Below are 13693 nucleotides of genomic sequence, written 5' to 3'. Positions count from 1 at the left end.
AGGTTTAGGTTCAGGATCTTCATTACTTATGGTAATGTCAATAGCTACTGCATATGCAAATATGTTGTTGACAACAAGTTTATTTCTATCCCACATTTCTCATGTGTAATGAATTAAAATCTCATTATTATTTACAGGTACTTGTCCTTTTCAAGGGATGTCACTTCAAGAATTTTTTTTTCAAGAGATTCCTCTTCAGGAGGTTCCATAATAGGGATTTCATTTTCAGGAAAAACGAATTTGTGAATGTCGAATGGATTATCCACCTCTGTGACCTCTTTCAGAGTGTTTATAGATTTTAATTTTCTCCTTCTAAGAGTTTTATATTTTGCACCAACAGGCCTTATGCTTAACTTGCGGTTTAGGTTTATTAGCCGACTGTTGTCCTTCAAGGACATCAATACGTGCTGAATTTTTGCAACTGATATATGAGATTTTAGTATGACCTTGGTATTTGCAAAAGAATCTGGTAATTAATTTGTAATCCTTTGCAAATGTATAATTTTCTAAATTTCAAGTTCACTTTGATTTGTATGAGAATCTAAATGAGACAAACTCATAACATTCGATGTAATTTCATGTTGTTCTTCAGGCATTGATTTTGCTTCCCCTAATATAGGGAATACTTCTTCATCAAAATGACAATCTTGAAACTGTGCTTTAAACAAATTACATGTTAAAGGTCCAAAATATCTAATAATTGAAGGGGATCGAAATCAAAACCAACATAGATACCAAGCTTACGTTGAGGACCCATTTTGGTTCTTTGAGGAAGGGCAATAGAAACATATATTGTGGAACCAAAAGTTCTTAAATAAGAAATATTAGGTTGTTGCCCAGAAACTAATTGCATGGGTGAAAGTTTATTGTAAGAAATTTATCTTATACGAACTAAACATGCAGCATGAAGAATAGCATGTCTCCAAACAGATAAAGGCAATTTGGTTCTCATAGTCATAGGTCTAGCAATGTGTTGAAGTTTAGAAAATACAATATTATAAGTAGAAAGTAGAGAAACATGTGACCATCTAGTGGATGTATCAATTAAGACCATGAAATATCTAAGTGGTCCAGATGGTGGATGTATTGGTCTGCATATATCACCATGAATTTTTTGTAAGAAACAAGGAGATTCAAGACGTACCTTTGAAATAAATGGTTTGACAATTAATTTGCCTTGAGAGCAAGAAGTTCACATGAAATCATTTGATAAAAGAATCTTTTGATTCTTTATTGGATGATCATGTGAATTCTTAATGATTCTTCACATCATTACATCTCCAATGCCAAAGTGTAAATAACTTTGGGTCATTGCACTTATGGTGCAAGACATTATATGATTCAACTGGCTTAATCTTTATATAATACAATCAAGAAGATAAAGTTAGCAGTTTTTCTAAAATTTGTTTCTATCTAGAAACAACAAAAGTAATATAAATGAATTCTTTACTGCCTTTACTTGTAGTTTCAATGTATTATCCATTGAGTCTTAAATCTTTAAAGCTTAAAAGATTTCTTCTGGATCTACTAGAATATAAAGCTAGCTTCATTAATTTGTAATAAAGTACCATTGGGTAACTTTATATTAGCTCTTCCGGAGTCTTCAATCAAATTCAAAGAACCAGATATTGCATTAACATTTGTTGAAGATATATTCAAGTAATGAAAATATTTTCTATCTCGAAGAATTGTATGTCTTGTAGCACTGTCAGTTAAACAAACTTCTTCCATAGACATCTAGACATCTTAGAATCAATCAAAACTTTAGGACAATTCACATTTATATCTTAAAATATTATATCATTATTTTCGTCTTGATTTATAATGAAGTCAACAACATCAACTTTTTTATTTTTATTTTTATAGAGGCTTGGTATAGATTTACCAAGGATCTGGGTGTACGACAGGTATGTGGCCAATGACATTTTCCTCTACATCCATAGCATTTATTTTCATAATGCCTAGGTCGTTGATCCTAATCAATAACCCGCTTTTGGGGGTCATCACTCTTTTGGAGGATTGCAGTCTCACGTTGATACCAGTGATTATTTCAACCACGACCACAACCATGCTTGCGGCCTCGTCCTTGACCACAAGATGTATTCATATTCACTTTAGGAAATGTGGTTGAACCAATTGGACGAGTTTGGTGATTTTTCATTGAAAACTCGTTATTTTGCTCAGCAACAAGAAGACATGATATAAATTCAGAAAATTTAGTAAATTTCCTCTCCTTATAGTTCTGCTCCTTGAGGAGCACATTAGTGGGATGAAAAGTAATAAATGTCTTTCCAAGCATGTCTTCATTAGTAATATTTTTACCACATAATTGTAGTTTCGAACTAATCTTATGCAGAGTTCAATTATATTCACTGACTATTTTAAAATACTGCAACCACAATTGCAACCATTCATGTCGAGCATTTAGTAAAATCACAGTCTTTTGATAGTCAAATCTATCATTTAATTTTTTTTGTCATAAGATAAGTAGGTCTTTGATAGTGAGGTATTCAATTTTTAATTATTCATCTAAATGATGACGGAAGAAGATGATAGTTTTTGTGCGATTCTGCAGGAATGCGATATTTCCCTCTAAAATAGTGTTTCCCAAGTTCATTGCATTTAGATGGATATCAACATCAAGAATCCATGATAAATAATTGTTTCCTTTGATATTAAGGGGAACAAATTCAACTTTGGTTAGGTTCGACATGTGGATAAATTACCAATAATAAGGCAATTAAAAAAAATAAAATGTAAAAATTGAAATAAAACTGAGATACTTAAATATGTTTATTCAGAAACATTATTTTCTTTTCTCCATTTGTACTCTTTAGGAGTATGATTTCAATTATAATATGAAAATGGGTAATAATTTACCACCTCTTCCGGAGGTTAATTGTACTACCTCATCTGGAGGATAATTAAACGTTTCACTTCTTCAGGAGATTGATTTTGACATCTCTTCGGGAGGTTAAAAAATACCCTCTTTAGGAATTAAATATTTACCAACTCTTTTGTGGACTAGATACATAGCATCTTCAGGAGGTTTATCTCTTCGGGGGATTAAAATTATAGGTGAGAGATTTAAATATATAGCCTCTTCACGAGAACTATCTTAACATCTCTTTTGGAGATTAGTACTTAAATTTTAAAAGACATATCCTTTTCTAGAGAATATTATACTCTTGTGGAGTAAAACTTACAAGAATTAAATTAAATAGGTTCTAAAGAAATATTTCGGATAGTTAGAGTCTTGTGCTGATAATGTGTTGTAAAAGATGCAAAAAAATAAATAAAGATGAGACAGAAATTTTATGTGGTTTGGCTATGCCTACTCCACGAGCAGTTAAGATAAAAAATTTCACTATCTTGGGAGGAATTACAAGATGATTTGGAACCGGCCTTGTACAAATATCTCTTTTTCTTTCTATCTCTCCTCTTCTCTCATCCTTTCTATTCATTTGCACACTTCAAACTTTATGTGTGTATATTAAAATGAGAGGGAGAGAGTTCCCTTTTATAGGATAATAAGGATAGTACATAATTTATGGGGGTGAAAAAAGATGCACATAATTTATGGTGGTGGAAAATAAATGGGCGACAACCATTAATTTTTATACTTTTCATAACATTTGAATAGTTATCCAAAATTTAAACAACTTAGTAATTTTCTATTATTATATTTTAAAAAACAACAAATTAAATCAATGATCATGAGCCACATGCAAACGTTCAAACACCACACAAACATAATACTCTATTTTTATTATTAAATAATTGATTTCTTGTGCTTTGCTTTGGCACTTGCAAGTGTTAGCATAAATCAAGAGCTTGACACCTCTGAGCATGCTGCTACGTGAAGAAATAAGGAGATTACGGCACTTTGGAGTAATAAAGAAGCATATGCTCCCAATCAAGCATATCCTCGCAATCAGCATACTCATCAATCGGTTGAGATTTGTGGAGATTTGTCATTTAATGAGGAAGATTCAAGATTTGTGGAGATTTGATGCACCAAATCAGTGCATTTCGTTCCTACAAGTCAAGGCAACGTGGAGATTTGTCTCTACCTTTTCCTTTATTTGTTGCACAAAAAATATATTCTTGCCTTTTTTATCTCTGTCCAGCATAGCTTAACTACCAATTGTAATCCCTTCTTGTTGCTCACGTTGAGAAAGATATATGAAAATCAATTTCAGTTTTTTAAAATTCAAAAAATTCTCTTGGTATCAGAGCTTTGTGTGAGCAACAAGAACGTCTCCTTCAATTGCATCTCTCTCTCACAACGTCAGCAACTTCATCACCTTGAAACACAAACGTGACAATTATCGTTTATGGCATGAGCAAGCTCTAGCTCTTGCTGAGAGTCAAGAAATGGTTGGCCTCTCACAAAAGAAACAACCATTCCGATTAAGTCTTCCTCATCAACCACAAGTTAACCCACAACCAAACTTACAAAGGAGTACATCGCTTGGTGCAAATCATATCGTCTCCTCCACGGGTGGCTCATAGGCACACTTGCTGAAGAAGCACTCGGTCTAGTTATAGGCTTGGACACAGCCAAATTCGTCTGGGATGCGCTCAAGGAGGCCTATGCTCAAGACTCCCAGGAATGAGAATTCACTCTTCGTTAGCAAATGACATATCTCTGCAAAGATGACAGCATCACCATTGGCGATCATATCCGCAACTTCAAGGGCTATATGCAACAATGTTGCAGCCATAGGAAGCCCTGTACCTGAAAAAGTTAATGTCTTCTCTCTTCTCACCAGTCTAGGATCGAAGTATGAGTCCTTCACTACAACTATGCTAAAGCCTCCATGACCATCCTACACTGAGTTAGTGTCGCTGACTCGCTCCTTCAAGGATCTGAACAACACCAAAATTGGTTCACTACCAACTCAACAACTCATCAGCTGGCTTTCTATAGTCAAAAATAGTGTCCTCAATAGTACACCTCTTCCCATCGAGGACCATCAAACCAGTTCAACTCAAATGGCCGAGGCTTTCAAGCCCACAACCAGAATTCCAACAATTCAAGTAACACCAATTTCTGTCCTCAGCCTACACTGAAAAGCAACAAACAAAACTCTATGAATCATCGGCCACCGCCACCAGGACAATGTCGAATGACACCAGAAGAACGCAAAATGTATCGCAGTGAACGACGTCAATACTGCAGCGTCATGGGTTATATTGCAAAGATTTTTTGGCATCTACCAAAACAATCCTCCAAATAGGATGAAATCCCACAGGCGTTGGTTGCCCTCACTCTTGACAATTCTGTGTATGATATAGAATGGACATCGACACTGGAGCCTCAAATCATATTATAGGTAATGCAAATATGTTGAAAAATTTACGGCCATATTTAGGCGCAGATTATGTAGTAATCAGAGATGGTACTTCATTAGCTATTAAATCTGTTGGAGATGCTTGTGTTCAAAATGGTACTCATGTCCTACCTCTTAGCAATGTTCTCTGTGTTCCTCATCTGAAACACAACTTACTGTCTACAAGCCAACGCACTGACCATTATCCCTTGAATTGTGAATTTTCTAACTTGGGTTTTTGTGTGAAGGAACGGAAGACAGGTCACAAGGTGATGACAGGACGACGCAAGTGTGATTTATATGTTATTTCCAGCCCCCGTGAATTGCATTTTTCTAATAGATTTAAATCTAGCTTTGTAGAAGTATGGCACCAACGATTAGGACATCCTCAAGCTTCCGTGTTGAAATTGCTTCAAAATAAAGGATTAATCCAAGTTCAAGGAGTTAATAAAATGCAATCAATTTGTGATAGTTTTCAGTTAGGCAAACTTAATAAAATGCCTTTCTCTTGTTCTGACAATTCTAGTTCAAATATTTTTAATAAAATTCATTGTGATTTATGGGGCCCATCTCTTGTTTTGTTTCTTGGAAAATTTCATTATTATGCATGTTTGGTTGATGATTTCTCTCGTTATACTTGGATCATACCTATGAAAACTAAATCTGAGTTTGTAGGTGCTTATCTGGCCCTTGAACAACATGTAGCATGCCAATTTGAAAAGAAAATCAAAATCTTTCATTTTGATGGAGGTGGAGAATTTATTAATTCGAGGCTTGGTTCTCACTTCCAATCACAAGGCATAATTCATCAAATTTCTTGTCCTCACACCCCAGAGCAAATAGATGATATGGTTGAGCGTCGTCATAGAATAATTCATGAATTGGGCATGACTATGTTATTTCACTGTGGTGCTCCATTATACTTATGGGTCAAAGCTTTCACCATTGCTGTGTTTCTTCTTAATTGTCTTCCATCTACTGCTCTTAATCTTGATATGCCTTATTTTAAGTTGCATGATAAGAATCCCACTTACACCTTTTTACGTGTGTTTGGAGCTAAATGCTTTCCCTACACTTGGGACACTCGGAAAAATAAATTTGATCCAAATACAATTTCATGTGTTTTTATGGGATATAGTGACCAACACAAAGGTTACAAATGCTTCCATTCATCTACTCAAAAAATGCTCATCTCTCGACATGTGGCTTTTAATAGACATGCTTTCCATTCAAAGAGCCCCATGGTCGTGACCTTGGCATTCCCTCTGATCAATGGATAAGTATATTTGACTCATGGATGACTTTGCCTTTTGATTTAATTGATTCCTCTATGCCTGCAGGGGATACTTTAGCATGTTTGTCAACCGATTTGACCATCCACAATGCTTCACCGATTGTAGCTACTAGACAATCACTCCCTATACACACCAGCCCACTCGTGACCAATTCAACCTCACACTCATCCAACAGCTCAAGTGACAACACTATGTTGTCCCCTCCTACCAGCTTCTCTCCATCTCCTCTGTCTACGGACTTGAACATAAATCAGGATGACACACTTCTTGATTCTTCACATTCTGCTTCAACCATTCTCTCCAATACTGATCCTCTTATTGTGCCTTCTTTGTCACAGGATCCAGCTTTAGCCACTGTTTTTGGTCCTTCTCATCCCAAGTCCCTTGCATCTCAACCTAGCGCAGTGCAAACTTCGCCCGATCCATCTTTGTCACAGAACCATCAAATGGTGACTCGATCTCAACTTGGAATTCACAAACCCAATCCCAAGTATGCTCTGGCAGTCTTAAGTCAAGATACTCGCAGGGAACATCATTCTATTAAATCTGCTTTCAATCATGCATAATGGATGGAGGGCTGCTATGCAAGTGGAAATGGATGCACTTCACCATAATCACACCTAGCAGCTTGTTTTGTGTGATCCCACTATGCATGTCATTGGCTCCAAGCGGGTCTTTAAGTTGAAACTTAAACCCAACGGTACTCTTGATCGGCTCAAAGCTCGTGTGGTTACAAAGGGATATGATCAACTAGATGGCATAGACTACACGGAAACTTTCTCCCCAATTATCAAGCCTGACACAATTCATCTTGTCCTCAGCCTTGCTCTTGTTCAACATTGGGATATCCAACATTTAGATGTTAAGAACGCCTTCCTTCATGGTCTCATTTCCAAAGATATCCATATGGAGCAACCATATAGTAGATATGGTTTAATTCAACATGCTTTAATTCTATATTTGGATCTTTTTCAATTTATCCTTTTGCTTGCATAATCAATCCAAACACAACTTCATTGTTTAGTTTGTTGCCAAGAATAGACTATCTATTGTAGATAGAATCCGTTGTTGGAATGATCAGATTAATACTTACTGTCCTTTCTATTCTGTTGAGGAGGAGTGTGTTGAGCCCCTATTCTTCAAATGTAGTTGGACGATGGAAATTTGGAGAAGCATTCTTGCTTCTAATGGTATTATCATATTAACTGGTGGATGGGCTCAAGAGCAAGATTGGATCATTTCAACCACAAAAACAAATTCCTTTGCCGGAAGCCTGTTAAAAACATCCTTTAATGTTGCTATTTATCACATATGGAAGGACCGAAACAATAGAATATTAGCTGGTAATAGTAATTTAGTTCGGACAGTTTTAGCCTTGATTAAAAAAATACATTAGAGGGAGGATGTCTATGTTTAGGAATGTGAGAGATAATTGTTGTAATAGGATGCTGCAAAGGTTGTGAAATCTCCCAACCTCTATTTTTATAGCAGTTAGTTTCTTGTACTCTAAGGGTTGCTCGCTTCTTTTGATGTATATAATCTATTGACATTTCACCCAAAAAAAGAAAAATCGTCTATAAATAGCATACACCAAGGAATCCCATTTTGAATATTCTTAATGAGCTCATCAATCACAAAAGCAAACATATAGAGGCTCAAAATTGAACCTTGATATATTCTTACTATGATTGGAAAATCTCTACAGTCTCATTCTACATACAATCCCAATGCTAATTATTACTCTATCAAACATATCCTTGTGACAATTAGTATGTCTATTGCATACTCCCTTCTTTTCTAAAATCCATTATAAAACTTCCTGAAGTACTCTATTATATGCATTTTTTTTAAATCAATAAAAACCATATGAAAGTTCATCTTCTTTTCCCTGAACTTTTCAATTATCTTCTAAGAAGATTAAAAAAACTTTTGTAGTTAATACTCTGACATAAAATCAAATTGATTATTTGAGACTCTCATTTCTATTTGTATTCTTTGTTCAATTACTATTTCTCGTAGTTTCATGATATTAATCATAAGATTAATTTAGCTACAATTATTACAGTTTTGATATCATATTTGTTTTTGTGTATACGTACTAGTGTGCCCTTCCTTAATTCTTCCAACATTTTATATATTAGTTTTCATAATAATGTTAAATAAATTAATTTAACTGTATACTTCCTTTATCTCCTAGATATTTTTAGACTTTAATTGTGATGTTATTTGGTCCTATAGATTTTCTACTTTTTATCTTCTTCTTTTTTAAATCATCTTACTTCAAAGGCTCTAATTTTGCAAATAAAATTCTTTGATTTTTTATTTTTTCCTTATTTGTCACTTCTAAATTTAAGCTTTCAATTCAGTTTTCATTAAACAATTTTTTAAAAAAGTATATTTGTCTTCTTTCTTTTACCAAGACATTTTCATTCTCTTTCTTTATACATTTTGCATTACCTAACGACTCTAACTGGTTTGTATATGTCTCTCTTCCCTTCTTTTGTATATATTCTAGCATATAAATTATAAAACTCTATATTTAGTTTGACAAATGACCTTTTTTTTTTATCTCTTCATATTTTTCAAAATTTTCTATTTCTAAATTTTGCCACATTGTATATAAAATTCATCATATACATAAATATTCCCTATGATTTATCAGAGGAGATGCTCTCTCTCTCTCTCTCTCTCTCTCTCTCTCTCTCTCTCTCTCTCTCTCTCTCTCTCTCTCTCTCTCTAGACCATTGAAGGCTCATGGGATATAGGTCACATAATGGAATGTATTCCATCACTTGGCTACTTGGTGTACGTGAGGACCACTCGATCTAGTCCTCCAGGAGAACCTAATTCTTCTCCACTTATTGACTTGAGCTTTAACATAGAAGTTTCAAACTCTAACCATTGAATGCTTCCAAAGAGCCTATTCAGTTTTTGTTTATTAATTAAGATGTTATTTTAGTATTTACTTCACAATAAAATATTTTTTTTTCAAAGAAGGACGGCACCTCCATTTATTTATTAATATACCATCACTTTTGGCGGAGGAATACCGTGGTTACAAGACAAGTAATAGGAGATTACAATAGAAAAAAAAAAAAAAAAAAACTTTAAAAGCCTCCCAAAAACAACACCAACATCCAACCAAAATAGGGTTACAAGTCCAAACAAAACAAAACAAGGACCTACAAACCAATAAAACACCCCACACAACAAAACAAACAAAAGAAAAAAAAACCTCATAAAAGCATAAACCAATACCAACAGGAAATCAGCTAAACATATCTCATATAAGTCGTACTCATCTTCTCTAGTTTATACAAACCATTGATAACTCTAGGAAGTTGACTACTATTTGTAAACAAACTATTCCTCCCCATAGCATATTGTCGAGCCAAAACATCTGCCACTTTGTTCCCTTCTCTATACCAATGATTTATCGAAAAGTCTACTCCCTCCAATAAACTAATAAACTGCTCCTAAAAATCCCACAAATACTATAAGGAGCACTTACTAGATCTTATCCAATTTATTATAATATTTGAATCACATTCAATATCAATATTTGTATGACCCAATGTTTGCAAATTTTTATTCCTTCCATGTCTACACAAAAATTTGAAATAAACTAAAACATCTAACATTGTCATCAGGCTATTGATTTTTCTCGAACATGACTCAAAAAGGGGATGCAAAGAGTGTGGATCATACAACAAATATTTCAGAGGGGACAAAAAAAATATTTCATTCTAATATCTAAACTTAAAACTTAAAATACATTCTAATTCTAAATTTTCCTAAAAAAGAAAAGCACAACGTATTTCCTTCAGTAAAATGATAAGCTCTTTAACATAATCTCTCTTGGGGGAAATTCTGAACAAACATTGTTATATAATAGGGCTTACACTTAGACATTGGTGCATAGCGCAGAGGACTCATACCTCACTAAGCAACCGACACTAGTGATGCTAAACATCATTGTTCCGTGACGAAAAACATCTTTTACCATGTCCTCTGAAAGGTATCCTTTAGATAAATAGGTTGGGTCTCACTTCCTTTCGTCATTAGTTCAACCTCTCGATTTTTATTTGGTAGGTTTATATTTTTTGATTTTTTTATTTTATTTTATTTTATTATTTTTGTTTTTGATATGCCTATTTAGATTTATTTCTTATTTAGTTTTGTTTGAATTTGTAATCCGATTTTGGTTAGTTGTTGGTGTTGTTTTTGGGAGGCCTTTAATTTCTTTATCTGTAATCTGCTAAATGCTTGTCTTGTAATCATGATTTTCCTCCGACAAAAATGAGGGCATATCAATAAAGTTTGCGTTTTTTTTTTTTAAAAAACATCATAGTTCCGTGATGGTCACGGTTTCATGTGCCAGAAGGAAAGTGATTATAGCAATGCAGACTCCAGTCGTTACATTTAGTCACTTTTTGTCACGTGAGATTATGATAACATAGACCCGGTTAATATTTTTCAACCGACACTTGGGTGTGGGTCCCACCATGCCCTTGTGTCTGCCTTAGACATTTGGAAAGCCTAATTACATCCAATCCTTACTTAATAATCCTCAGCGGATCATCTCCTGAGATCAGAGACTTGGTCAGAATATCTCTCATTTCGCTCTTCTTGCATTTCTTTCCGCAGACTTAACCCTACAAATAGAACACTTCCCACAGTGAGCGGAGCAATGATCACGTGTCCTCCACACAGCCCACAAATCACCCTCTCCATCCATTTCACCCGTCTCAGTTTTTGGCCTCTAATCTCTCTCTACATCTCCCAGCTAGAAAAAGGGTCAAATCTCCAACATTGATTAAGTATTTCCTATTTCCTAATTCCCCATTGTTAATTAATTTCCAGACCTGGATTAGGCTTGCTCTTCAACTTTTGAAACTCAGAACAGATAAATTTTTTTCACGTTTTGTTTTTTCTTCTTTCTATTCTTCAAGAGCAATGGCGTTCATAGGGACCCAAGAGAAATGCAAGGCGTGTGGTAAGACAGTTCATTTTATTGAAATGATATCTGCTGATGGAGTTCCTTATCACAAGACCTGCTTCAAATGCAGTCACTGCAATGGCGTTCTCGCGGTACTAATTGAATTGTCTTCTCTAATTCACATCACATTTATTCATCTGGTTTGCGTAATGGAATGAAATAGAACGAAGAGTATGCAAAAATGAAGTTATGGATTCGATTTGGTCGATTCATTGATTAATTAATGTTGGCTGGGCGCAGATGAGCAGCTATTCGTCCATGGATGGAGTCCTATACTGCAAACCTCACTTCGAGCAGCTCTTCAAGGAAACTGGCAGTTTCAGTAAGAAGTTTCAACCATGTGAGTAATTCGATCCCTCTTTCTTTAAACATTTTTAATTTTCGTATTCTGATTTTTGGACGATGTAATAATGGCTTATTTCTGTGATGGTTGATCAGCTGGGAAGTCCTCAGGAAAGCCAAATGAGCTGGTACGTACTAGCACATTCTATCTGCAAGCATGCATATATAGCTCCTTCTCAACCACTGATTTCCCTGATTAATTAACTGTGTATGATGGACAGTTAATATTTCTTTGCCTTGTTTACAGGCACGGGCTCCTAGCAAACTCTCATCCATGTTCTCCGGGACTCAAGACAAATGCGCAGTCTGCAAGAAAACCGTCTACCCACTCGAAAAGGTCGAATTCTGTCGTGATTCAATATCTTACGTGTCTCTCAGTTAACCTCTAAGAATAGAATAAAAATTTGAATGGAAAATAGAATAATGAATCCAAATCCAAATTTATTCGAGTCTTAGATATGCATCAAACGTTATGCAGTGAATCCTAAATCTGCTCATCCTCGCATGTTCGACAAGAATTTTCTTTTCATGGCTAAGTTTGTTACAAGCAAGAATTGTGTTTTTTTATTGCCCAATACAACATAAGATAGAGGGGAATTATTAAAAATGTCTGTCACTCCACTATGTTTTTTTGTTTTCTCACTAGTAATAATTAAGCATAATGTTAGAAAAAGTAAGAATCACATATTACTTGTTTAAGGTGAATTAATAGTGGATCTCACATAAAATGACATATATATTCTGAGTGATTTCATTAGATAGGACCTGATGGGAAGGCCACACTAGTCTTTTCGGAGGACCTATTTTTTTCTTCCAAACACAAGGGACATGGACACTTTGAGCCGACGATAGGCACTTTCTATAATAGTGGAAATTAAAGAAGTGAGACCGTTGTCGGGATTGATTATTTTGTGGAAATTAAAATTGAGATGGACATGCAGGTGACAGTGGAGGGAGAGTTCTACCATAAATCATGCTTTAGGTGTTATCATGGGGGTTGCTTCCTCACACTTTCTATAATAGTGGAAATTAAAGAAGTGAGACCGTTGTTGGGATTGATTATTTTGTGGAAATTAAAATTGAGATGGACATGCAGGTGACAGTGGAGGGAGAGTTCTACCATAAATCATGCTTTAGGTGTTATCATGGGGGTTGCTTCCTCACACCCTCATCCTATGCGGCTCTGGATGGAATCCTTTACTGCAAGCACCACTTTGCTCAGCTGTTCAAGGAGAAGGGCAGCTACAATCACCTCACCAAGACTGCTTCCATTAAGAAAAATGCAGCACTGATGCCTGCTGACCCTGTACCGCCTCCCGCCCAAGACCCAAAACCTAAACCCCTACCAGATGCAGAAGACCAAACTACTACTATTACTACTCCAGAGCAATTGTGAAAATATATCTCCTCCTCGGATTTCTCTTTCAACATTTTTTTCTCTTCTTTCTAGCTCCCTTCAATTTGGGACTCCCATGAGGGATGATCGGCTTTGTTGTGTTTGTTTTCTTTATTAGGTTGTTTTTGTTAAATAAATAAATTTGTATATTCCGGAATTGATGAAAATATATTTTACAGCAGTATTTATATTAGTATTTATACTATATATGAAATGAAAAATACAACTGAATTAACAACTAAACTAACAACAACTGAATTAGCAATTAAACTAACAACTGAATTAACAACTAAACTAATAACTTAAGAATACGGCATTGTTAATA

General features: G+C 35.0%; 1 protein-coding gene across 1 annotated transcript; it reads left to right on the top strand.

Moving 5' to 3' along the window:
• Nucleotides 1-11587: 11587 nt before the first annotated feature.
• Nucleotides 11588-13368, top strand: LOC131163518 (LIM domain-containing protein WLIM2b-like). Its single transcript, XM_058120111.1, has 5 exons — nucleotides 11588-11722; nucleotides 11871-11970; nucleotides 12069-12100; nucleotides 12220-12309; nucleotides 13069-13368. Exons 1-5 carry the CDS (start codon nucleotides 11588-11590, stop codon nucleotides 13366-13368), a joined length of 657 nt encoding a protein of 218 aa, XP_057976094.1.
• Nucleotides 13369-13693: the final 325 nt, after the last annotated feature.

Source organism: Malania oleifera, chromosome 9, assembly GCF_029873635.1.
Source record: "Malania oleifera isolate guangnan ecotype guangnan chromosome 9, ASM2987363v1, whole genome shotgun sequence".
NCBI lineage: Eukaryota > Viridiplantae > Streptophyta > Magnoliopsida > Santalales > Ximeniaceae > Malania > Malania oleifera.
The sequence above is the reverse complement of the archived record's forward strand: the minus strand, read 5'-3'. Positions and strand labels throughout refer to the sequence as shown.